Source organism: Leopardus geoffroyi, chromosome A2, assembly GCF_018350155.1.
Source record: "Leopardus geoffroyi isolate Oge1 chromosome A2, O.geoffroyi_Oge1_pat1.0, whole genome shotgun sequence".
Taxonomy (NCBI): Eukaryota; Metazoa; Chordata; class Mammalia; order Carnivora; family Felidae; genus Leopardus; species Leopardus geoffroyi.
Genome location: NC_059331.1, coordinates 77,746,685 through 77,773,924, shown reverse-complemented (window position 1 = coordinate 77,773,924; position 27,240 = coordinate 77,746,685). Strand labels below are relative to the sequence as shown.

At 35.1% G+C, this 27,240-nt stretch overlaps 1 protein-coding gene across 2 annotated transcripts in view; it reads right to left on the bottom strand.

Annotated features, from left to right (window-relative positions):
• COG5 (component of oligomeric golgi complex 5) overlaps nt 1-27,240 on the bottom strand; it is a 320,495-nt gene that overhangs the window by 183,347 nt on the left and 109,908 nt on the right. For both annotated transcript variants that reach the window (XM_045494456.1, XM_045494455.1), the window contains exon 7: nt 917-1,047. In XM_045494456.1, the coding sequence (XP_045350412.1) occupies nt 917-1,047 (131 nt within the window). The remainder of the gene's footprint in view (nt 1-916; nt 1,048-27,240) is intronic.

Below are 27,240 nucleotides of genomic sequence, written 5' to 3'. Positions count from 1 at the left end.
TTCTGTATGTACAGATCATTTGTTCACTTTTCATTATGCAGATAATAAAAAATTTATTTAAAACGGTAACAGACATTCAGTTATGCTTTTTGAATTATAAATGAAGAATCAGAAGTCAAATAAGTACCTTTCTGACTTAGAGACTACTTAAAGAATCTTTATAAGATTATTTTTGTACAATATAAATGCACAAAACGAATTCCTGGTTTAAAAGATGTGAATAAAAAATAGACACTAATAATTGTATTTGGATCCAATACAAATGGAGAAAACGTCTGGGTGCAATGCAATACAAATGTAGAACGAATGAGATTTACATCTAATTTGCTGATTCAACTACATCAATACCTTTGGGTTTCAGAACATTAAGCATCAGGAAAATGACACCTTCAGAGAAATCTCAAGTCAAAGTACTTTTTTTTTTTCTTAACTATAGCACATTGATTATTAATCGTGCAAGGTTCTGGGGTTAGAGTGGTCTATGTTCCAAACAATACCATGTGTTAGCTGTGTGATCTTGGACAAATTATTTAAGCTCTCAGTTTCCTCATTTGTAAAATGGAAATAATAATACCTACCTTACTGGGTTGCTGAAAGGCTTAATTAAGTAACAGTTCCTCAGACAAAATAAGCATATTCAACAGGTATTAACTCTCTATCTACATATATACATTACAGAAACTATATCTCATATATATTACATACCAGAAATCGTAGTCTATTTTTAGAACGAAATAAATAGGTATTAATGAATACATTTTCCCTGTACTTACTTTAGACCCTATTCTCCAATGCAAACTGTAGACACAGTTCCTCAGGGATGAGGACACAGATTAGTTTTTTAAACTCAAAATCAAATCTTCATCAATTCTATAACATATTTTTCACATTAAAAAAGTGGTATTACTTTCATTACCTGGGTCTCCACACCCTGTTCCAGTAGGCGCTTAGCTTGATTTTCCACTTCAAGTCGAGCTCTTGCAATAAAAAGTAGATCATTTTCTATTACTTCTATTCCAGAAAGATCGATTCCTTGAGAAAGGTAATCTATTAAAAACACACACACACATCTAAGTATTTCAATATTGAATATCAAGGTATTGAAATATCATGTCTCACTTCTTCAAAATATTATAGATTTGCTGAACACTATTCACTTTCAAAATCTCTATTTAAAAAAAAAATAGTTACCCAAACATTTTCTATTTTTTAAATAAAAAAACTTAACTCTGAAGCAAAATGTTCTAAGTTAAGAATGAGTTGGTAAAGCAAGAGTAGAAATTATGATTATAGTAAATTCTAAATAATGTCAACACATTACATAAAAATTAGTGTCAAATTTAATTATAAAGAAACATCCTGATAATCTTAGAAATTTCTCAAGCTGTAAGACAGCTTTAAAAGTTTTTCTATGGTAACAAAATATTTGAAACAAATATCCACCATTTGAAAAATTAATAAATCATAAAAATAATTTAGCAAACCAGCACTTACAATGCTGCAGGTTTATATGATTACGCAGACCTAATAGCAACTTACATTGAAGTATTTTCCTATCACTGAATAAAAAAATTTACACAATTAACTCTTTATAGAATCAGACATATTATATTTATAAAATTATATTCTACTTATAGAATTACATATACAGAGCAAGAAGCATGAAAAGATCTCTACCAAGATGTTAATAATAGTTGTCTCTGCATACTTAGAATTTGAGAAAATTATTTATATATTTTTAAAATTTTTTTAATGTTTATTTATTTTTAAGAGACAGCGTGAGCACGAGTGGGGGAGGGGCAGAGAGAGAGGGGGGCCAAAGAATCTGAAGCAGGCTCCAGGCTCCAAGCTGTCAGCACAGTGCCCGACTTGGGGTTCAAACTCGTAAACCATGAGATCATGACCTGTGCCGAAGTCAGACGCTTAACCGACTGAGCCACCCAGGCGCCCTTTATTTTTTGACTCAATCTTGGACATATCTAAGGTAACTAAAGTGCTAAAATTTAAGGTCAAGATTTCATTAAGGAGCTTAGACAGAGTTCTAAAACTCTATTTTCAATTTTTTTAAGTTTATTTTTGAGAGTGTGCACATGTGCGTGCATGGGGGAGGGGAAGAGAGAGGGGGAGAGAATCTCAAGCAGGCTGTGCACTATCAGCATGGAGGCAGATGTGCCGCTCAGTCTCAACAACAGTGAGATCATGACCTGAGCTGACATCAAGAGTCAGACACTTAACTGACTGAGCCACCCAGGCACCCCATAAAACTCTATTTTCTATTTTAACAAAATAAATTATTTCTAAAAAATTGAATTGCTTTGGATAGAGTATTACTTTGTTTTCTAGTTACTCAACAGAATATCAAATGTGTTTTTCACTAAATACTCTTAATTGGAACTGAATTTTAAAGTCTTATTAAAATATATTCCTAGCACCTACAAACTATCATTTTTCACTTAGAGTCATATGTACTACCTAGGACAAATTACATTAAAGCATCCAGTACAATGCTAACTAACCACTTAGCAGCACTCAAATATCTACTGATTGAACATGGTATACATATAGTTAGTTCTACACAAGATGACAAAAGGAAATGAAATAAAAGGACAGCTGAATAGTGGTTATTGCTAATCAGACCTCAACCATGAGCATTTTTTTTAATGTGTATATCTAAAGAAACTTTGGCTTACCACAGTGTATAGGGTCTTAAAAACCTTTAAACATTTATGGGCTTAGGAATCTGACTCCTAATTTACTCACTAGGTGATCACTGTCACACGACATAGCTTCATTGAGCCTCAATTTTTTCATCTGTAAAATGCCAACAATATACAAGTCATGCCCTACATAACTTTTAAGACTATCATCAGAATCAAAATAAGCTAATAAATGCCAAAGTACTTTATATATCAATCTAAGGTGTAAATGTAGGGTGGATTATAATTATAAAATGTTTCTACTCCGATTTTTTATTTTTAAAAATTTTCAGAGAATTTTGAGGAAACTCTATTTGACCCCAGTCATGATAATGATCAACGAGGAAATGCTATGTTTACCCTAAAAATTCTTACTAGACAATACACAATCAAACTACAGACACAGAGGGGCACCTAAGCGGCTCAGTCTGTTTAATGTCTAACTCAAGGTCATGAGTTTGGCTCAGGTCATGATCTTACAGTTGATAGGATCAAGCCTCACGTCTGTTTTAAGCACAGAGCCGACTTGGGATTCTCTCTCTCCCTCTCTCTCTCTCTGCCCCTCCCCACTCATGCTCGCTGTCTCATATTCTCTCTCTCTCTCTCTCAAAAATAAATAAACATTAAAAACATTAAAAAATCAATTAAAAATCTACAGACATACAAACAATAGAAAATAAGTATTATTTTCTTTTCAAGCTGGTTATCAGTGTGCTTCTTTTTTTCTGTTATCTAGGGAAGAAAAATATCATAATTAAGTTTAAAAAAAAAAAAAAAGGAAAGGATACTATGAGTAAGAGATATAGCTGGATTGGTTTTGAATCTAAGTCTTGCAATCTTTGGTACCAGTTACTTTATTTGAAAAATGAAAAGCTAGACTACATAAACCCTAAGGTTCCTTCCAGTTACATGTCTCTAGAGACAAAACCAAACGGTGCTTTATTCTTGTGAATGCTGATCTGTCACTCTGGAGACAATTCAAATCATTCATTCAAACCATTTATTTGGGTATCAAACATTTATTAGTCACAAACACCACAGAAATGAATCAGACCTAAATTCTGACCCAAAGTATCAAACTCTATGACAGGAAGAAAAAGCACAAAGTTATAACCACTGAAAGATAAAGATAAAATGTATTACGCCAGGTGTTGTGGGAACAAAAAGAAAAAGTAAATACACTGTATATCTTTGCAAACTCTACCACCTAGTAGGGGATAAAGAATATAAATTATTAATTCCAACACCTTTTTAAGGTAAACAACACATTATCTAACCACCTCCCTCTCCCACTGCCCCATCCCCTGCTTATCCACACTACATTTAGAGCTGTTCTAAAAAGTAACCAAAATACATGCTACATTTGTAATACAAAGGATTCTATTGGCTGGGAGGGAGCAAAAGCCCTATTATTTTCCTGACCGATTACTCCACAAAAGAGGTAAGTGTACAAATGGCGGGGGTTGGGTGATGGGGCGGGGGGGGGGGGGGGGGGGGAGGGGGCAGGGGGGGTGGAGACAACAGGTTAAAAAATGTAGCAACACCCCCCATCCACCTACCCAGGAGAATAGAGAGATTACACTAAATTCTCCCCTCCTGATTAACTGTTGCACACAATCACTATCAGTGTTTCAAATCTTTTTACATCTGCTCTTTGTAAAGCACATCTAGGGACTGGAGCCAAGGACAAAAAGATGAAGATGATTCCAATAAAAATAACTATAATTTTTGAACACATTATATTTAGGGGGCATTAAATTGGACACAAAATGTCTTTTTATTATTTTAATGTATGCATACATTTTTTGTGACATTCTAAACAACCTTGCTAGAATTATTAAATTATTAAGAAATTCAGCTGGCTACTAGGCAGCAAAGAACAATTCAAATCTAGGTGTGACTTGAATCTTTTCACTAGATCAATCCAGGACAATCCCAGAAGCCTCAGAATGAAAACCTTACATTCAAAGGATATATAGTATTCCTCCTACAGTCTTCGAATTTGCTCGTTGAAAGGATAAAGATGTAAAAATCACATCAGAATTAACTGTTCATGGAATTAAATTAAGCCAGATTATAACAATGACAGCATTGAAAAAAAAAAAAAAAAAACCTCATATTCTGGTTTAATAAAAAGAGGAAAATTTTAAAAATATATAAAAGGTGCTAAAATGCCAAATTTTGAAATATGCCAGCATTAAACACAGTTTAACAAGTGAACCTTAATAAATGTGGACTACACAGCCAGAATTCCCTTTCTAGCCACTTAATACTGATACCTATTGGAATTCATGCATGAAAATACGTATGAGGAAACTAAAGTGATCATTTGGATTTAACATATTTATCATCCCTTCACATGTGAGGAAACAATGAGACTAATTTTGACAGAAAAGAAATGATAATGCTCATCCTTTGTTTAATTAAACTGAGATAAATTTAGCCTAATATTAGAGAAAAGGGAATTCAACCAAAACACCTGACACATAGCAAGAGGATGGGTAATATAAACATAAACAATTTTTTGTCATGTACACAACTCTTTGATATTTAAGGTACTAAAAAACAAATTCTAGTTTCCCCTACTATCATTGTCCTGGTCTAAAATACTAAAACTTTAGAACAACCTTCATATGCTTTGACCCCAGGCAGTCACTTGATTTCAGTGATTGATTCGTATATTATTTCCTGGGACTGCCCATTTCTTTTCATTTCTTTGGTTTTAAGATTAACCCAATATCTCAGTGGCATAAAAATTATTTGTTACTAAGTTATATGCTTGTCATTTTAACAGGCTTTCAGTGTTCTAATCGGTACTACACATGGCTGGCAAAATAAATGTTCTCATGTTCCTCTCCCACTCACGGAATCTATGGCTTCCTGTTAGCTAACAATTTCTCTTTCTATTTTGCAACACAAATCCTCCTTATTGATTCCAAAATCCTTACTGCCTCTTCCTCTACCATCATCCTCCTTTGTTTAAAAGAAACAAAAAGAAGGGTAATTATAGTTTGGTACATGATTCGGTTCTGCATCTACTATTCATAACAATGTTAGCACTAAATTATTGATTTGGAAAAAAAGAGATGAGGGAAGAGTTCATGTGTAAAGCTGGGATGGTGCTCAAAATCAGGAGAAATGAAAGAGGCTAAATCTTCATGCTTCTTTGTAGGAAGCCAAAGAAGCTTTTAACAAATTAACCAGTAGAAATATGGGCAGATTAGTTAGAGATATGGATGTAAATACCAAAGGAATCAGCAAAAATGTTAGAATGGCTGCCTCTGGGGAAAAGTAAATGGGGCAGAGGATTGCTGCATTTTAATAACAAATCTTGTACAACTATTTGAGTATGTTATGCATGTATAATTTTCATAACAAATAACACTAAAGAGTAAATGGGAAATAAAGAAAAATAATTTAAAGAATTAAAATAAGGTGGCTAGCCTAAGAGAATAACAGAATTCTTATCCTTTAAATCAATGATTCTGCTTATGGGATAATCTAATAAGATTCCACACAAATACTGTATGACCAAAATATATAGTTTGTAGGCACATAACCCAGAGAAATTCTTATGTATGTACAAATGGAAGACCTGTACAACATTCCTAACAGCATTGTTAAAAAGAAAACAAAGATGACAACAACCAAAATGACCATCAACAGGAGAAGAGATAAGTATAACAGAGCATTCACTCAAAATACTACTGTAGAGGAGTAAAAATAAATAATGATGGGTATACACATCAATATTGATGTGTACATCAGTACATATTATTAAGGAAGAAGAAGTTTTAGAAAAATACACACAGCAAGGGGTGATTTATATGAAGACATGCAAGATTATGCAATATATGATTTAGGAACACATACAAACATTAACAATATTTAGAAAAGTTAGGAGAGACAGGGAATACAACATGCTTATAATATTCTAATTCTTAAACTTGGTGGGAAGTATTGGTAGCCTACACAGATTAAAAATGTGGTTTTGCCTTTTGTATTTTTCCATCAAATATTAAATAAGTATGAAGCACTGGCACAGATTACGGTATTTAAACAAGGACATTACAACAGTTATAACTGTATTTCATATGTTCAAAAGGAGAAAAGAATGAACATGTTAGTAAAGACATGGATGAGGTAATAAAAAAACTGAAGTTCTAGAGATAAAAAGGACAAAGTCTGGATGGGATTAACAGAAGATGCAACACTGTAAGAGAAACAAAAGATACTGTATGTGAAGAGTTTAATGCTGGATTAGTAACTGGTAACTGGATAAAGTCTTGTACTTTCCTTTTAAAAATATGCTCATGAAAGATTTTTTGGAAACTGGAAAAACATTTCAAAAGGTGGGTAATTATATAACCTCACAACATAGAGGCCACAAGAGCCAAGTGGATCATTGGAATATACATGATCATGTATGAGAAATTTAAGAATCTTCAAATTCTCAAGTAGCACCAAAATAGCATACATCCTCCCCCTGGATGTTTATCCGAGAAACAGCAAAAAAAGCAAAAACTGACATACAGGAACTGGGCAGCTGGCTATAGTCACTTACCAATGAAAGTGACTCCCTCCTACACACCAACTTTGCAAAGAGCACAATTCAGATATGTGCCTCCGAGAAATTTCAAGCAACCTTCAGATGTTCCTAAAATACTTAAAATCCTGGTTGGGCTTAAAATTGAAAATTAAAGTCTACTATATTCCTTTAAAATCTTATCCTCCTTTTTAATATACCCATGAGTTGTTTCGTTCTTATTTTTATTTGTAATTAACACTTGTTTACCATGTGTTCTTCATTAACTTAATGTTATAAGCATTCACCCCATCCTATTATAGTCCTTATAAATAGCAATTTTTGATACCTGACCAATATTTCACCAAATAAATGAACCAAAAATTATTTAACCATTTACCTAGGATGGAGTAATTATTTATCATAAATACATATAAAATATGTAATATCTAGAATTATTCCCTTGGGAAATAAAGAAAGAATTGACTCAAAGTTATACTTTTAAGATTGATACAAATTATCAAACTAGTTTACAAAATGACTCTACCACTTTGTACATTTTTTTTTCAGTAACCTACAAGAGTCACTTAACCATAGATAGCACTTGATATTATCTCTGTTTTGAACATTTTATATGCTGCTAGAAGAAGTATGTTCTTATGGATGGTTTGATAGGATTTTTAAATGATGAAGCTAAATAACTATTTTACTAGCTGTATTTCTTTTGAGAATCTCTAAATAATTTTACTCCCTTATCTTTTTCTTATATTGCCCTGTATTAATTATATATTAGTATTCACTGTTTATCCATCATATTTGCTATGAGTATCTTCCCGGTTTAATTATTTCATTTTTAGTTATTTATATATTACTTCTTAAGGCTATTTTCAGAATACAATCATACAATTATACGATCTAAAAAGTTCTACTTTTGATTCTTCTACATAGCCCTGATTATTTATAAACTTCAGACTAAAGTGTGTCTTTTACAAAAAGCAAAGCAGTGATATATAAAGGATTATCTGGCAAACTGGTAATAATCTGAAGAGGAAAGCTGTCATTTTAAAATCCGTTGTATAAAAACTGTATCTTTAAATCAAATTAAGTCATATTTTATTTTTAAATCAAGGTAAGGGTTTATCACAAAGGCTCACTTTCATTCATTATGGAACATCAATCTTCTTTGCTACCATATTTTATGTTACATAAAGAACACCATTACTAGAGAATACTGAGCTAAACAAACAAATTTAAATTAAAACCATGCAAACAACAGCCATAAAACACCACCAAACAACATGGATGCAGCAGGGTTACAGTACTGATAGAATTAATTTACCCAATCAACAATTAGATCTGGACTTCTAATTACTGAAGGTACTCAAATCAATAATGATAATAATAACATTATCACAGGATCTTTATTTGCTATTTGCAACCAATCTGAGATAGTCCAGACACACAGACTCTCTCACCCCTATCTCTTTTCATTTTGTTTGGTTGACTGGGTTTTTTTTTTTTTTTTTTTTCCTTTTTTCTTTTTTGGTGGTGGTTTTTTTCTAAGTAAGTTCTATGTAGAACATGGGGCTTGAACTAACAACCCTGAGATCAAGAGTTACATGCTCTAGGGGGCGCCTGGGTTGGCTCAGTCGGTTAAGTGTCAGGCTTTGGCTCAGGCCATGATCTCACCTTTTGTGGGTTCCAGCCCTGTGTCAGGCTCTGTGCTGACAGCTCGGAGCCTGGAGCCTGGTCTCACTTTCTTCCTGCCCCTCTCTCACTCGAGCGCGTGTGCACACACTCTTTCTCTCTCTCTCTCACTCAAAAATAAATAAACATTAAAAAAAAAAAAAAGTCCCATGCTCTATAGACTGAGCCAGCCAGGTGCCTCCTCTCTGTTCATTTAAAAAAAATTTTTTTTTCACTAAAGAAACATTACCAAACACAAAAAGCTAGAGAGAAAGTAGAAATCAAAAATTCCAACGAAACTCCAGCAAAGACAACTACATACAAATTTTGATTTTCATGTTCTTACTCTACACATAAAAAGTGTTTTATTTTTCTATACAACAGATTTTAATCATATTTAGGTAGCTATGTTGAATCTGAGGGCAAAACATGCCTTTAGGAAAAATATTTTAAAGAAAAATGTTTTTGTACAATTGCAGGGTAATTTTGGAAATGTATAATATAAATGAAAACATAATAAAATTATAAAGCAAAATTAGAACAAAGTAATGTGTACTTGTACAAAAGTAGAAATGATGACATAAGGAATAAAGGGGCTCCTGGGTGGCTCAGTCTGTTAAGCATCCAGCTCTTGATTTCAGCTCAGGTCATGATTTCACAGTTCATGAGTTCATGTCCCAAATTAGGCTCTGCACTGACAGAGCAGAATCTGCTTGGGATTCTCTTGCTCCCTCTCACTCTGCCCCTCCCCCACTCGTTCTCTCCCTCTCTAAATAAATAAATAAATAAATAAATAAATAAATAAAAACTTAAAAAAAAGAATACAGAAATAACATGGGTAAAATGTAAAAAATTTTAGTGTATGACAACCGTAACATAATAGGAAAAACTAATAAAATCTTCTCACAATATTATAAACTCATCATAGAACAAAATTTTTAAACGAAATATAATACTTATTTCAACGATGGGGGAAATTAGCCAAATGAATCACTAAAGAAATTTCACAACTATTAATATATACAATTTCCAATTTTTCTAATAAAAAACAATAAAATCAAAAGAAAAAGAGAATGGAGAAAAATTTGAAATCAAACACATAAAAGTTACCATTAAAAATATAAAGAATTTAGGGGTGCCTGGGTGGCTCAGTCAGTTAAGCGTCCGACTTCAGCTCAGGTCACGATCTCACGGTCCGTGAGTTCGAACCCCGTGTCAGGCTCTGGGCTGATGGCTCAGAGCCTGGAGCCTGCTTCCGATTCTGTGTCTCCCTCTCTCTCTGCCCCTCCCCCGTTCATGCTCGGTCTCTGTCTCAAAAACAAATAAATGTTAAAAAAAAAAAAAAAAAGAAAAATATAAAGAATTTATAGTTCTCAATTGGTAAATAATCAAAGGATATTAAAAGACAAGTTTATATGAGAATATTAATAATTAAGCCATTGTTTGAAAATTAGACCCTGTTATATTTTAAATTTATCTTTATGTAAAATGAAATAATCCATGATCATGGGAACACTTATAAAGTCAAATAAAAATCTTTTAATTAAAGTCAATATTCTACTAGTATTAGAGATAGCAGGCACATCCTTTCAATTGTTCTTTTTAATCTTTATTTATTTTTGAGAGAGAGAGTGTGAGCAGGGGAGGAGTAGAGAGAGAGGGAGACACAGAATCCAAAGCAGGCTCCAGGCCCCGAGCCATCAGCACAGAGCCTGACGCAGGGCTCAAACTCAAGGACCATGAAATCATGACCTGAGCCAAAGTCGGACACTCAACTGACTAAGCCACCCAGGCACCCCAGCAGGCACATCCTTTCAAAGGAAGAGTATGATAGGAAACAATCAACTAGGAATGAGAACACCTGAACTTTATTCAATTCTATGACCTGAGAAAAATCACTTAACCTAAGACTCCTAGAGTAAAGATGAAAAATCCTGTGTTACAAATCTTGCAGGCTTGTATGGATCAAATGAGATAATATGCATGAACAATATTTTGTAAAAAATCAAGAACTACATGCAACTAAGTTACTATTTTTATAAATGGGGTATTAACTGCTAACCTTTTTTTTTCCATGGAGGGAGAGAGAAGGGCCTTAAAAAACAAATACTCTTAAGTTCAGTATTACAAATAATAAAAATAATGTTAAAATTTGTACTTTTCTAACCAAGCCTTAATTGATCTTATTGCTAATATTATGCACAGACTATCATCAGGTTTAAGTGAGCTCTTTGGGCTGAATCTTTGTATTTCCAGTCCAAAGCAGTTCTCAGGGTATGTTGATCTTTCTTGTTCGTCAAAGCTTTATGAAAATTTAGCATCAAAGTTTTCCTTTTCCCTCCCCCGCCCCCAGCTCTCATTGTAAGATTGGGAAAAACCTCATTTTAAAAAAAGGATTAGTTTTTCTTTCCTAAGGGTTACTCATCTGTTTCAGCTAGCACAAAAACTTGCCTAGTGCCAAAAAAAAACCCAACAGTGTATTTTCTATCTTTCCTCTGGGCACAGTTGTTGTTTCCCCCCCTCCTCCCCCCAAATTTCTAAAACATGGATTTATACAAAACCTCCTTTGTTGCCCTCCAGAAAGATAGGTCAGGTGTTTTAGTCAGTGACTACCTTCCATTAGGTACCTAAGCAGAAGTGTCACTATCCCTCCCTTAACAAATGAAGAAGCACTAAATAAGCAAGGATATTAAAAACAAACCAAAAACAACAACGACAAAACAACCACCACCAAAAACCAAGGGGATCTAATTGACATCTACAGAGCACTCTTCACAACAAAAAGAGAACACATATTCTATTCAACTACATGTGGAATGTTAACTAAGAGCATGTCCTGGGTCATAAAACAAACTGAAATCACATAAAGTATGCTCTTTGATCATAATGGTATCAAACTAAGAATAATAGAAAAACAACTGTAAATTTTCCAAACATTTGTAAATTAGCACATCTAAAGGTTGTTTTTTTCTTTTTTTGTTTTTTTTTTTTAAGTTATCTCCACATCCTACATGGGGCTTGAATTCACAACCCCAAGAACAAGAGTCGCATGGTCTACCGACTAAGCCAGCTAAGTGCCCCTAAAGAACACATTTCTAAATGATAACTAGCTCAAAGGATCTCAAAGGAGGTTTTTTTCACAATATATTGAAATGAATGATAATGAAAATACAACAGCAAAATCTTTGGGATTCAACTACGGCAGCAGTTAATAACACTAAATGTGTGGGTTTAAAAAATTTTTTTTTATTTTTTATTTTTTTTAAATATGAAATTTATTGTCAAATTGGTTTCCATACAACACCCAGTGCTCATCCCAACAGGTGCCCTCCTCAATGCCCATCACTCACCATCCCCTCCCTCGCACGCCCCATCAACCCTCAGGTTGTTCTCAGTTTTCAAGAGTCTCTTATGATTTGGCTCCCTCCCTAACTTTTTTCTTTTCCCTTTCCCCTTCCCCATGGTATTCTGTTAAGTTTCTCAGGATCCACATAAGAATGAAAACATACGGCATCTGTCTTTCTCTATATGACTTATTTCACTTAGCATCACACTCTCCAGTTCCATCCAAGTTGCTACAAAAGGCCATATTTCATTCTTTCTCATTGCCAAGTAATATTCCACTGTGTATATAAACCACAATTCCTTTATCCATTCATCAGTTGATGGACATTTAGGCTCTTTCCATAATTTGGCTATTGTTGAGAGTGCTGCTGCTATAAACATTGGGGTACAAGTGCCCCTATGCATCAGCACTCCTGTATCCCTTGGGTAAATTCCTAGCAGTGCTATTGCTGGGTCATAGGGTAGGTCTATTTTTAATTTTTTGGAACCTCCACACTGTTTTCCAGAGTGGCTGCACCAGTTTGCATTCCCACCAACAGTGCAAGAGGGTTCCCGTTTCTCCACATCCTCACCAGCACCTATAGTCTCATGGAGGGAGAGAGAAGGGCCTTAAAAAATAAATACTTTTAAGTTCAATGTGCTGTATGCTGTATGCTGATTTGTTTATTCCAGCCACTCTGACCAGTGTGAGGTGGTATCAGTGTGGTTTTGATTTGTATTTCCCTGATGAGGAGTGACACTGAGCATCTTTTCATGTGCCTGTTGGCCATCCGGATGTCTTCTTTAGAGAAGTGTCTATTCATGTTTTCTGCCCATTTCTTCACTGTTTTCACTTCATTTGTTTTTCAGGTGTGGAGTTTGAGGAGTTCTTTATACATTTTGGATACTAGCCCTTTGTCTGATATGTCATTTGCAAATATCTTTTCCCATTCCTTCAGTTGCCTTTTAGTTTTGCTGATTGTTTCCTTTGCTGTGCAGAAGCTTATTTTCTTCATGAGGTCCCAATAGTTCATTTTTGCTTCTAATTCCCTTGCCTTTGGGGATGTGTCAAGTAAGAAATTGCCGCGGCTGAGGTCAGAGGAGTTTTTTCCTGCTTTCTCTTCTAGGGTTTTGACGCAACAAATCCCTCAGAAATACAAGCAATTAACAGGGAATACTATAAAAAATTATATGCCAACAAACTGGACAACCTGGAAGAAATGGACAAATTCCTAAGCACCCACACCCTTCCAAAACTCTAACAGGAAGAAACAGAAAACTTGAACAGACTCATAACCAGTGAAGAAATTGAATCAGTTATCAAAAATCTCCCAACAAATAAGAGTCCAGGACCAGATGGGTTCCCTGGGGAATTCTACCAGACATTTAAAGCATAATACCTATGCTTCTCAAGCTGTTCCAAAAATTAGAAAGGGAAGGAAAACTTCCAGACTCATTCTATGAAGCCAGCATTACTTTGATTCCCAAACCAGACATAGACCCATCAAAAAAAGAGAACTACAGGCCACTATCCCTGATGAATATGGATGCAGAAATTCTCAACAAGATACTAGCAAATCAAATTCAACAGCATATAAAAAGAATTATTCACCATGATCAAGTGGGATTCATTCCTGGGCTCCAGGGCTGGTTCAACATTCACAAATATATGTGATACATCGCATTAATAAAAGAAAAGATAAGAACCATATGATCCTGTCGATCGGTGCAGAAAAGGCGTTTGACAAAATTCAGCATCGTTTCTTAATAAAAACCCTCGAGAAAGTCGGGATAGAAGGAACATACTTAAACATCATAAAAGCCATTTATGAAAAGCCCACAGCTGATATCATCCTCAATGGGGAAAAACTGAAAGCTTTCTCCCTGAGATCAGGAACACGACAGGGATGTCCACTCTCACCACTGTTGTTTAACATACTGTTGGAAGTTCTAGCATCAGCAATCAGACAACAAAAGGAAATCAAAGGCATCAAAATTGGCAAAGATGAAGTCAAGCTTTCACTTTTTGCAGATGACATGATATTATACATGGAAAACCCGACAGACTCCACCAAAAGTCTGCGAGAACTGATACATGAATTCAGCAAAGTCGCAGGATACAAAATCAATGTACAGAAATCAGTTGCATTCTTATACACTAATAACGAAGCAACAGAAAGACAAATAAAGAAACGGATCCCATTCACAATTGCACCAAGAAGCATAAAATACCTAGGAATAAACCTGACCAAAGATGTAAAAGATCTGTATGCTGAAAACTATAGAAAGCTTATGAAGGAAATTGAAGAAGATACAAAGAAATGGAAAAACATTCTGTGTTCATGGATTGGAAGAACAGTGTTAAAATATCAATACTACCCAAAGCAATTGACACATGCAGTGCAGTCCCAATCAGAATTGCACCAGCATTCTTCTCGAAGCTAGAACAAGCAATCCTAAAATTTGTATGGAACCACAAAAGACCCCAAACAGCCAAAGTAATATTGAAGAAGAAGACCAAAGTGAGAGGCATCACAATCCCAGACTTTAGCCTCTACTACAAAGCTGTAATCACCAAGACAGCATGGTATTGGCACAAAAACAGACACATAGACCAATGGAATAGAATAGAGACTCTAGAATTGGACCCACAAAAGTATGGTCAACTAATCTTTGACAAAGCAGGAAAGAATAACCAATGGAAAAAAGACAGTCTCTTTAACAAATGGTGCTGGGAGAACTGGACAGCAACATGCAGAAGAATGAAACTAGACCACTTTCTTACACCATTCACAAAAATAAATTCAAAATGTTTTTTTTAAATGTGTAATTAGAAAAAAAGAAAGGTCTCAAATCAGTAATGCAAGCTATTGCCACAAGAAACCAGGAAAAAAAGCAAAATAAACAAAAAAGGAGAACAGAATAAACAAGAGAAAATCAATGAAATTGAAAACAAAAATAACAGAATTCAATCAAACCATAAGTTAATTCTTTTCAAGTGTCAATAAAATTAACAAAGCCCTAGTAAGACCAACAAAGAAAAAAGGAGAACAAATTACCAGTAATGGGAGTGAAAAAGAAGAACCCACTACAGACCTCACAGCATTGAAAGGGTACCGGAATACTATGAGTAACACTACAACTTAGAACAAACTATCAGAACTCTTAGAAGATGATGTGAACAGATCTCTGCTTAAAAAACTGAATTTGGGAGCACCTAGGTGGCTCAGTTGGTTAAGTGTCTGACTCTTGACTTTGGCTCAGGTCACAGTCTCCTGGTTTGTGGGATCGAGCCCCCGCACTGGGCTCTGCACTGACAATGCAAACTTGATTGGGATTCTCTCTCTCTCCCGCTCTCTGCCCCTTCCCCGTGCTTGCATTTTCTCTCTCTCTCTAGAAATAAATGAATAAACTTAAAAAAAACTGAATTTGTATTCAGCACATTTTAAATTAGACATCTATAAGCCCAAGTGTTTCACTGTCATTGAAAAAAGAAATAATCCAATTCTACACAAGAATACTCTCTAAAAGAAGACAAAAAAAAAAACAGTAAGTACTTCTCCCCTAAGAGCACAGACACAAAAATTCTCAAAATATTAGCAAATCTGATTACCCTGATACAAAAGTCAACGACATTTTAAAAATAATAAAACTGCAGGGGCGCCTGGGTGGCGCAGTCGGTTGAGCGTCCGACTTCAGCCAGGTCACGATCTCGCGGTCCGTGGGTTCGAGCCCCGCGTCAGGCTCTGGGCTGATGGCTCAGAGCCTGGAGCCTGTTTCTGATTCTGTGTCTCCCTCTCTCTCTGCCCCTCCCCTGTTCATGCTCTCTCTCTGTCCCAAAAATAAATAAACGTTGAAAAAAAAGAAATTAAAAAAAAAATAATAAAACTGCAGAACAATCTATCTCAAAAGCATAGATGCAAAATCTTTAAAATATTAGCAAACAGAATATATGAATACATAAAAAGAAGACCACATCATGATCAAGCAGTTTCTTCTTAGAATACAAGGAAAATAAATTTTGATAATTTAAAGTTGCTTACTAGAAAACCTAAAGCAACAAATAAAATAACACACAGACTTTATAGCAAATAAGCCGACAAAATAAAATGTCTCATAAAAAAATACTCCAAAACAAAGCAGAAAAAAAGGGAAGCAATGCAATGAACAGATGATACATAAACAAAACTGATACAAAACAGATGATACAAAACTGAAAACAATTAGCAAGATGGTAGCATTAAACCGAATCACACCAATAATGAAATGAAATCTAAATTGTGTAAACATTCCAATTATAATGCAGAAATGATAAAACTACATTAAAAAAAATATCAAACTATATACAGCCTAAAAAAAACCCCACTGAAAACATGAAGACACAGTAAGTTCAAAGTAATGACAGAAAAAGATATGTAAAGCTAATACTAATCAAAAACTCCTGGATTGATTACAATAATTTTTAAAGGAGATTTCAAAGCAAAAAAAAAAAAAAAAAAAAAAAAAAAAAAAAAGAAGGTATCGTTTTATTCTCATTTCATGGTAGTAAAAAGGCTACATCATCAAAATCATCATATTCCTAAACATTTATGCCCCTAATAAAAGAGATTCAAAATACGCAGTGAAGAAACTGATAGAATTGCAAGGAGAAATGATCCATTTGGAAAATACAGTGAGAGATTATACCATTTCTCATTCAAGAGTTGATAGAACAAGAATGATGGATAAATCAAAGCCCTGAAAGACCTGAACAAGATTATCAGCCAACTTGACCCAACTGATATTTAGAGAACATTCCACACAACATCAGAAAACACATTCCTTTCAAGTGTACAAGGATTATTTACCAAATAAGACAACATTCTGGGCCTAAATCAGGTTTCAATAAATTTTAAAAGGACTTAGTTCATACTGCGTATGTGTCTTGAACAGAATGAAATAGTTACAAGTCAATAACATAATGATGCCTAAAAATTCTAAATATTCAAACTCTAAATTCTAAATATTCAAAACAAAGTAACTTCTTTAAAAAAAAATCATCAAAGAGGAAATTAAAAAGAGAAAACATTTTATACTAAATAAAAATGAAAACACCAGCACAGCATTGCAGGATACAGCCAAAGCAATACTTAGATGGAAATTTATGACACTAATGACCTATATCAGAAAAAAAGAAAGTTTTCAAATAGATAAACTTTGCTTCCACCTTAAAAAACTAGGAAAGAACCAACAAAACCCAAAACAAGCAGAATAAGTGAAATAATGAACAAAGCAGAAATCTAAAACTGTAGAGAATATCTAGGAAACCAAAAGCAGATTCTTTTAGAAGATATTAAATAAGATTGAAAACCTTTAGCTGTATTGAGTAAGAAAAACAGAAAAGAACACACACAAATTACCAATATCAGGACTGCGAGATGATATCACTAAAGAAACCAAAGATATTAAAAGGTTTAAAAGGAATCTGATGAATAACTTTACACCACAAACAATATAGATGACGTTTAAATATTCATGCTGTCTGAAAGAAGCCAGACCCAAAAAAAAAAAAAAAAAAAAAAAGAGCACATATTGTAGGATTCTATTTATAAAATTTTAGAAAGTGCAAACTAGAATGGAGGTCAGTAGTTCCCTGGGGATGAGAGGGCATTTCAGGGAGAGTAGGAGGGAGTCCTGACATGGGAACTTTTGGAGATGAAGAATATGTTTGTTATCTTGATTGTGTTGATGGTTTCTCAGCATATAAACATGTCAAAATTTATCAAAATGTACATTTTTTAATTTCTATTTATTTATTTTAAAAGAGAGAGAGGGAAAGCATGAGCCGAGGAGAGGGGTGGAGGGAGAGAGAGAGAGAGAGAAAGAATCTCAAGCAGGCTCTATGCTCAGCGCAGAGCCCAATGCGGGGCTCAATCCCACAATGCTGGGATCATGACCTGAACCGAAATCTAGTGTCAGAAGCTCACTCTGGAAAACAGTACGGAGGTTCCTCAAAAAATTAAAAATAGAACTACTCTATGACCCAGCAATTGTACTACTAAGTAGTCATCCAAAGGATACTGTTTCGAAGGGGCACATGCACCCCAATGTTTATAGCAGTGCTATTGACAATAGACAAAGTATGGAAAGAGCCCAAATGTCCAATAACAGATAAATTAATAAAGAAGATGTGGTACACACACACGCGCGCGCGCGCGCACACACACACACACACACACACACACACAATGAAGTATTACTCACCAATAAAAAAGACTGAAATCTTGCCATATGCAACAACGTGGATGGAACTAGAGTTTATTATGCTAGGCAAAATTAGTCTGAGAAAAACAAGTATCATATGACTTCACTCACATGTAGAATTTAAGATACAAAACAAATGAACATAAGTGAAGGGAAGCAAAAATAATGTAAAAAGAGGGAGGAAGATAAAACTTAAGAGACTCTTAAATACAGAGAACAGAGGGTTGCTGGAGGAGTTTTTTTTTGGGGGGGGAGGGCTAAATGGGCAAGGGGCATTAAGGAAGACACCTGCTGGGATGAGCACGGGTGTTATGCATAGGGGATGAATCCCTGGATTCTACTCCTGAAATCATTATTGTACTATATGCTAACTAATTTCGATGTAAATTTTAAAAAGTAAATTTAAAAAAAAAAAAAGAGTCGGGTGCTCAACTGACTGAGCCGCTGAGACACCCCATCAAATTGCACAATTTAAACATGTGCATGTTACTGTACAGCAGTTAGACCTCAATAAAGCTGTGGGGTTTTTTTCATGAAGAAAGATTACAATAGAAATGCATCAAACAGAACTACAGAGCCTATTCAACAACATAATCATTGTCCCTGTTCATATTACTTAAGAAATATGTTAAGAAGGATCTGTACAACTTTGATTTTCTCTTTCAGCCACTTAAATGCCTCCTATGTGCTAGTACTGTCCATTTATAGACAACAGACAACAATCCCACATTCAAAAACAATTACATTGACAAACTAGAAAACAACTATAATCCAAGCAATCCCTGAACCAAAAGGTTTAACAATAAGTTTATACATTAAAAGATTTTATTCTCAGATACCTAAAAACAATTAAATAATTCCTAGTTATAGATACTAGAGAGACTGTTTCTCTCAGATCCTAGCACTCAAAAAGATTAAATGTGTAGTAAATACTAACTGCACTATTTTAACAGGCGTTGTGATACACAAATTTAGGAAATGCCAAGTTGAACACAAAATAAAATAGGTTTCTTTACTATAGTACTCCTCAAAACCACAAATAGGCAGTAGAAAAATCCAAAAGAGGCATATAATACATAATACTTCCCAAATCTCTTTATCCCGTTTTTGTTCCCTCAAATTGCATAATATATAGTAAGAACCAGCACTCATGGAACACACTTAAGAAAATACAGTAATTACACCATACTGTTTAGATGCAGTACTTAAAAGAAACAAAATCCATGTAAATCCACTGATAGAGGTCCTTTGTTCACCCCTCTAAATATCCGGTCCATAAAGAATCTTACTTTTATAGTATAAAGCACTAAGATGTAGTAATATACAAGATGAGGAAGCTCCAGAGCCATGTATCTTGCTCTTATATGAACAGTATCTAGAGTAGGTAAACATCTGTGATCACAGAATCAATCTCTCTCTCCTCTCCAATCTATGAGATATAGTAACTTTTTGCCATTATTAATTTTTATTCTCTATCTGAATTCTACTAACACAAGAAATACATGGCTATAAGAAAATCATACACCCACAGGATAAAGAGTCCTTACCGTGAAAAAACAACATGGAGGTTATTAATGGTAATTACTAAGGTTTACAAAATTAAAGTTAACTCTAATAATATTTATTCTGTAATCCATACAGATGCAACACACTGAAGAAAAAAGATTACAATCATAATACGACTAGTTATCAGAATAACAACAATTAACATCCATCTCCCTCTCTCTTCCCTCCCCCTCTTGCGCTCTCTTTCTCTCTCAAAAATAAAAACATTAGGGGCGCCTGGGTGGCGCAGTCGGTTAAGCGTCCGACTTCAGCCAGGTCACGATCTCGCGGTCCGTGAGTTCGAGCCCCGCGTCAGGCTCTGGGCTGATGGCTCAGAGCCTGGAGCCTGTTTCCGATTCTGTGTCTCCCTCTCTCTCTGCCCCTCCCCCGTTCATGCTCTGTCTCTCTCTGTCCCAAAAATAAATAAACGTTGAAAAATAAAAAAAAATAAAAAATAAAAAAAATAAAAACATTAAAAAACCAGCAAGCAAACAAACATCCATATAGCACTTACTATGTGTTATGGGTTGAAATGTGTCCCCACCCCCCCCCCGCCCCGCCTCCAAATTCATATGTTGAAGCCTTAACTCCCAGCACCTCAGAATGTGGCCTTACGGAGAAATAGAGTAGTTTCATATGTAATTATTTAAAATGGGGCCCCTAATCCAATATGACTGGTGTCCTTATAAAAAGGGGAAATTTGGACACAGTCACCCACCCACACAGAGAGAACGCCATGTGAGGATAGAGAGACTGGGGAGATGCTTCTACAAGCCAAGGAACCACAAAGATTACCAGCAAAACACCAGAATTTAGTAAAGGAGGCGTAAAGAACAGATTCTTCCCTCACAGCCCTAAGAAGAAACCAACCTCACTGGCATCTTGGACTTCCAGGCCCCATTACTGTGATAATAAATTTCTATTGTTTAAACCACCCCGTTCGTAGTGCTATGTTACAGCAAATCAGTGTTACTAAAAACCTGTTTAGTCCAGTGTTACTAAAAACCTGTACATTAATCATTTTTAATGGATATTAATGTTTATTTATTTTTGACAGAGAGAGAGAGAGAGAGAGAGAGACAAAGCATGAGACGGGGAGGGACAGAGAGAAAGAGAGGGAGACACAGAATCAGAAGCAGGCTCCAGGCTCTGAGCTGTCAGCACAGAGCCCGACACAGGGCTCGAACTCACGAGCTATGAGATCATGACCTGAGGCGAAGTCAAGACGCCCAACTGACTGAGCCACCCAGGTGCCCCAGAAACCTGTGCATTAATCATTTAATACAACAAACCTTTAGTCATCCATTCTACTTTACAGATAACAAAACTGATACACAGAGCAGTTAATTATCCAATTTCACAATTAAGTTGTAAAGACAGGATTTGGGAAATGACACAAACAAGGTTAACAGAATAGTCCTACAAGTGTGGCTGAATATTTCAACTGTCTGGAGGTTCAACATCAAAGTTTGATTTTCTGGCCTTCTAAAGCTTTGTTCTTCTCATGCACTCTCTAAAATCTCATTATTCTTTTCTGCTTGAACTAGCTAAAGTAGATTTAGTTGGCCTCAACTAGGAACCCTGACTGACAGATAAGGAGAGCTCCAGTTAGGAACTGCAGAGCTGGGGAAAGCTGAAGGACTTAGAGAATCTGACAGTGGTCAGAACCCAGAAAAATATCCCAACCATCTCTAACTATTACTTGGTAAATGTGTGTTGAGTTTTGTACTGAGGTAGTGAAGGGCCTACCTGACAAGCCTGGTCATGAAAGGTAATTCCTCTCATCTCAAAGTAACTTCATCCATTCTGACCATCAACACCTTAAAACCTCTCTTCATAAGCAAGACTATATGTACATAGATCACACTGGAGTCGAACTGCAGGGCTGAGGGTAGAGAGCTCAGAGAATAGTGGAGGGGTCCAAGTTAACAGGGAATTCGAGATCAGAGACTATAAATCAAAGTTGACAATGGCCCAAGCTTGATAATTCCTGCTCCTTCTTAGTTTTCATTGCTCCTAATTCACTACATGTTAACTCTCTGTGAAAACACAGCACTCACAAATTATTTCACAACTTGATAGTTAAATATACTTTGAAACAACACATATATGGATTGATGTGTGTCCCATAAAAGAATATAGTAAAGCCTTAACCCCTAGTGCCTGTAAATGTTACCTTATTTGGAAAAAGGTTCTTTGCAGACGTGATCAAGTTAAAAACAAGTTGTATTAAGTTAAGGTGGGCCTTAATCCAATGACTGGGGTCCTTATGAAATGAAGGAAACTGGGACACACAGAAAGGAGAATGTCATATAGAGACACAGAGACCCACAGGGAAGAGGCCATATAAAGAAAGAGGCAAAGATGCATCCATAAACCAAGGAACACCAAAGATTTCCAGCAACCACCAAAAGCTGGAAGAGGCAAGGAAAGATTCTTTCCCCTGGAGCCTTCAGAGACAGCATTGGCCTGCCAATACCTTGATTTCAGACTTCTGGCCTCAGAACTGTGAGAGAACAAATCTCTGTTGTTTTAAACCACTCAGTTTGTGGTAATTTGTTACAGTAGCCCTAGGAAACTGATATGTCCTCTCTCTGATACAGTCATTTTTCCCTATCTTCAATCAACCCCTGATTTAGGCCTGAAGCTATAGACCAAATGAGTTAATTGGGAATTAAAGTCAATCAAGGTTGCACATGCACAGCAGCTGCAGGATGAGCCATTTAGTCCATACAACATGTGCTGGCCCATTACCAGCAAGTTCTGTATTCTCTTTGCTTAAGAGCTCTTGAGCTACTGAATACAATCTTCACCAGGAAGGAATTAGACTTGTAAAGAGGAGTCAGGAAAGCGGAACCAAAAACTATTTGAGCTTAAAGCAGAGGAATCAGATATTTTGCTAATAAAATTAAAATCATGATGTTGATTCCACATTAGCATTTCTTGCCTACCTGCTCTGTATTACAAAAAAAAAATGCAAGAATTATGCATAACAAACCATTGTACAATGAAAGATACTAAGTACTAGAATACTCCTAAAGGTACTATTCAAAATTTTAACCTAAAATATATTGACTATATATATAGAAACATAAATAAAAATTACACAATACAGAATCCTTATGGAACAATCATATTTTAGTTAAACTTTCAGTTCCTCAAAGAGTTAAAGTTACCACACACCCCATCAATTCCACCCTCAATACCAAAGAGGAATGAAAACACAGTCCACACAAAAACTTATGCCTGAGGGTTCATAGCTGCATTCTCAGAGCCCAAAAGTAGAAACAACCTACATGTCCATCGACTGATGAGTGGATAAATAAACACAGTACATCTATAGACGGAATATTATTTGGCAATAAAAAGGAATGAAGTATTGACACGTGATGCATGAGGGATGAACTCTGAAAACATTATGCTAAGTGAAAGAAGCAAGTCACAAACTGTGTTGTGCTATTTATATTAAATATCCAGAATAGGTACGTCCTTAGAGACAGAAAGCACATTAATGGCTGCCTGGGGCTGGGGCCCAGCGGGTTTGTGGGGGAGAAGCAGACATAGGAAGTGACTGTTAATAGGCACGGAGTTCTTTCTGAAGTAGTGGTGAGGTCGAAGTGGTGTCAAGTGGCATTTTGTTGTAGCTCTGATCTGCATTTCTCTAATGACTGATAATGTTGATCATCTTTTCCTATGCTTATTGACCACTTGTGTATCTTCCTTTGAAAAATGAAGGAATGAAATTTGAAAAATTTGAAACCTTCCTTTGAATTCAAGCTATTTGTCCATTTTTAGTTGGGTTGTCTTTTTTTTTTTTTAATGGTAGGCATTCTTTATAGATTCTGTATACAAGCATCTTGTCAAATACATGACTTACAAATATTATCTCCCATTCTATGGATTGTCTTTTTACTTTCTCGATGATGTCTTAGCTTTTCACTTTCCTAAAGGTGTCTTTTGATAGACAAAAGTTTTTAATTTTTATGAAATACAACTTATTTTTTCTTTTGTCACTTATCCTCCTGGTGCCCTAAGAAATCAAAGTTAAAAGAATTTACTCCTATGTTTTCTTCTAGGAGTTTTTGGGTTAGCTCTTATATTTAGGTCTATGATACATTTTGAGTGCCTTTTTTGCATGGTTTAAGGAAGAGATGCAAATTCATTTGTTTGCATATGGATATCCACTTGTCCCAGCACCATTTGTTAAAAAAGACTATTCATTCCCCATTGAATGGTCTTCACACCTTAGTAAAAAGTCAATTCACTGTGAGTATGAAAGCTTATTTCTGGACTTTAAATTGTACTCCATTGATCTATATGCCTTATGCCACTAACAGACTATCTTAATTACTGTAACCCTGTAGTAGGTTTTGAAATCAGGAAGTTTCCCCAATTTTGTCCTTTTTCAAGTTTATTTTGATTGTCCTTTTTCAAACTTATTTCAGTTATTCTGGGTTACTTGATTTCAAAATGAATTTTAGGATCATCTTGTCAACTTCTGCAAAAATACCAGTTGGGATTTTGAAAGGATAGCACTGAATCCTTAGATTAGTTTGGGGAGTTTTGTCATCTACAATGCTCCAAAGATATCCGTATCTGTAAATATGCTACTTTGCATGGTAAAAGGGGCTGTGCAAATGTGTTAAATTAAGCATCTTAAAATGGGGAGATTACCCTGAATTATCTGGATGAGCCCAATGGAATCACAAATGCCTTTAAAGGAGGGAGCCAGAGGTAGTCAGATGTCACATCTACAGGAGAAGGCAATGTGAGAATGGTACCACCAGGAGGAAAAGGTGATGGGCTGCACCGCCATGACCCAAGGAATAAGGAGAGCCTCTAGAAACTGTAAAAGGCAAGGAAACGGAATCTCCTTTTTAGCTTGCAGAAGGAACTAGTCCTGCTAACACTTTGATTTTAGTTCCATAACAGGCATTTCAGACTTCTCACCTCCAGAATTGTAAAATAAATTGGTGTTAGGCCGCCAAATTTGTGGGAATTTGTTATAACAGCCATAGTAAACCAACACACCTAATACATCCTAAGTGGGTTTGCACATAGTAACAGAGCTCAATACTTGTGTAGCAAAGACTAATAAAAATGAAAGAAACAGGAAAATTTGTAGTTATAGTTAGATATTTCTATGTCTTTTTCTCAATAATTGATAGACCAGGCAGACAGAAAATCAGTAAGAGCATCCATACAAAAAACACAAACATAGCCAAATTTTCCAACTGATAAATGTAGGTTATACATAAAAGGGTATTCACTTCACTATTCTTTCCAGTTTTCCCTAGTTTGAAACTTTTCAAAATAACAAAGTAGAAAAATTTACTTAAGTACAGAGTATATAGTATATGAAAGACTATTTTTATTTGAGGCATTATCAAATCTGATGATCTTACCATCCAGGTACTGTTAATTATAAGTAATGTCCTCCCATTATGCCATATTTTAAATAAATGTCGGCCTCCAAACAAAGCCTGAAAATTTATTATTTTGGACAGTAATTTTATGTGGTCTTTTTTTTTTAACATTTTATTATAAAAATGTCATTAGAAAACAGAGAATGGTATAATGGGCCCCCTGACTCCTCTGAGTTTCAACAACTCTCTTTACTTTACTAATCTTATTTTGTCTATACCCCCACTCCACTGTTTGCTTGTTTTGCCGAAGCACTTCACAGCGAGACTCAGAAATCAAGTTATTTCTCCCATAATATACTTCAGCCTAAGCATTAGATTTTAAGTACAAAAAGAATCATCAAGGAAATATGTCAAGTGAAGAGACCAAAATGTGCTATAAAAATAGCTGCTTTTTAGTTAACTGCAGTTGAAAAATTAAGCCCAAGGAGATTAGACAAAGCACAGCTAGGATAAGATAAAATGCAAGCTGATAAAACATGCCAAGCTGTAAAACATTTTGGCAATTCAAAAGTAAATGATATAACGAACACACAATACACACACACACACACACACACACACACACACACACACACACACAGAATTAACAAATTGGAAGTACCTAATCTACTGAGGATACAATCTTAGGGCACTGAAACAAGAATATAAGTACAGTCCAGAAGGAGAGTACTTTAATACATTTACTAAAAGGCAGTAGTTTCATTTTAACCAAGGATTAACTTCAAAAAAGGTATCAAAACAGCCTTGTAAGAAAGCCACCTCTTGGAAATAAGTCTTTTCTCCTTAAGTAACAATTCAAACAAATCAAAAGAAAAGTAAGGATTTCTAAAGTCCAATTACATTTATATTACATATACTCTGCCTTGTACTATAAAAAGACATAAGGATGCATCATTTTTTTTGCAGTGAAAAAATTCTGCAAAAAAAAAAAAAACTTTCTATTTTTTTCTATTCCACATAGTACTGGCAGTCCTAGCTAAGACAATTAGGCAAGAAAAAAGAATAAAAGGCATCTAAATTAGAAAGGAAGAAGTAAAATTATCTCTGCTCACAAACAATATGATCTTATATGTAAAAAAACTAAAGATTACACACACACACACACACACTGTAGAATAAACTAATTCAGCCAAGTTGCAAGGATTACAAAACTAACACCAAAAAATCACTGCGTTTCTGTACATTAACAATGAACAATCTGAAAATAATTTTTTAAATCCCACTTCTAATAGCTTCAAACAAGAATAAAATACTTAGAAATTAGCTTAACCAAGGATATGAAAGACTTATATTCTGAAAACAAAACACTGATGAAAGAAATTAAAAATGACATAAATAAATGGAAAAACATCCAGTGTTCACTGATTGGAAGAATTAGTATTGCGAAGATATAAATACTACTCTCAGGAATTTACAGATTTAATGCAATCTCTTTCAAAATCCCAATGTCACATTTGCAGAAATAAAAAAAGTCATCCTAAAATTCATAGGGAATCTTAAGGGACCCTGAATAGCTAAAGCAATCTTAAAAAAGAACAGAGTTGGAGGTCTCACACTTCCTAATTTCAAAACTTATTACAGGGGCACCTGAATGGCTCAGTCAGTTAAGCATCCAACTTCGGCTCAAGTCATGATCTCACAGTCTGTGAGTTCAAGCCCTGCGTCAGACTCTGTGCTGACAACTCAGAGCCTGGAGCCCACTTTAGATTCTGTGTCTCCCTCTCTCTTCTCTCCCCCACTCATTCTCCGTCTCTGCCTCTCTCTCTCTCTCAAAAATAAATAAACATTAAAAAAA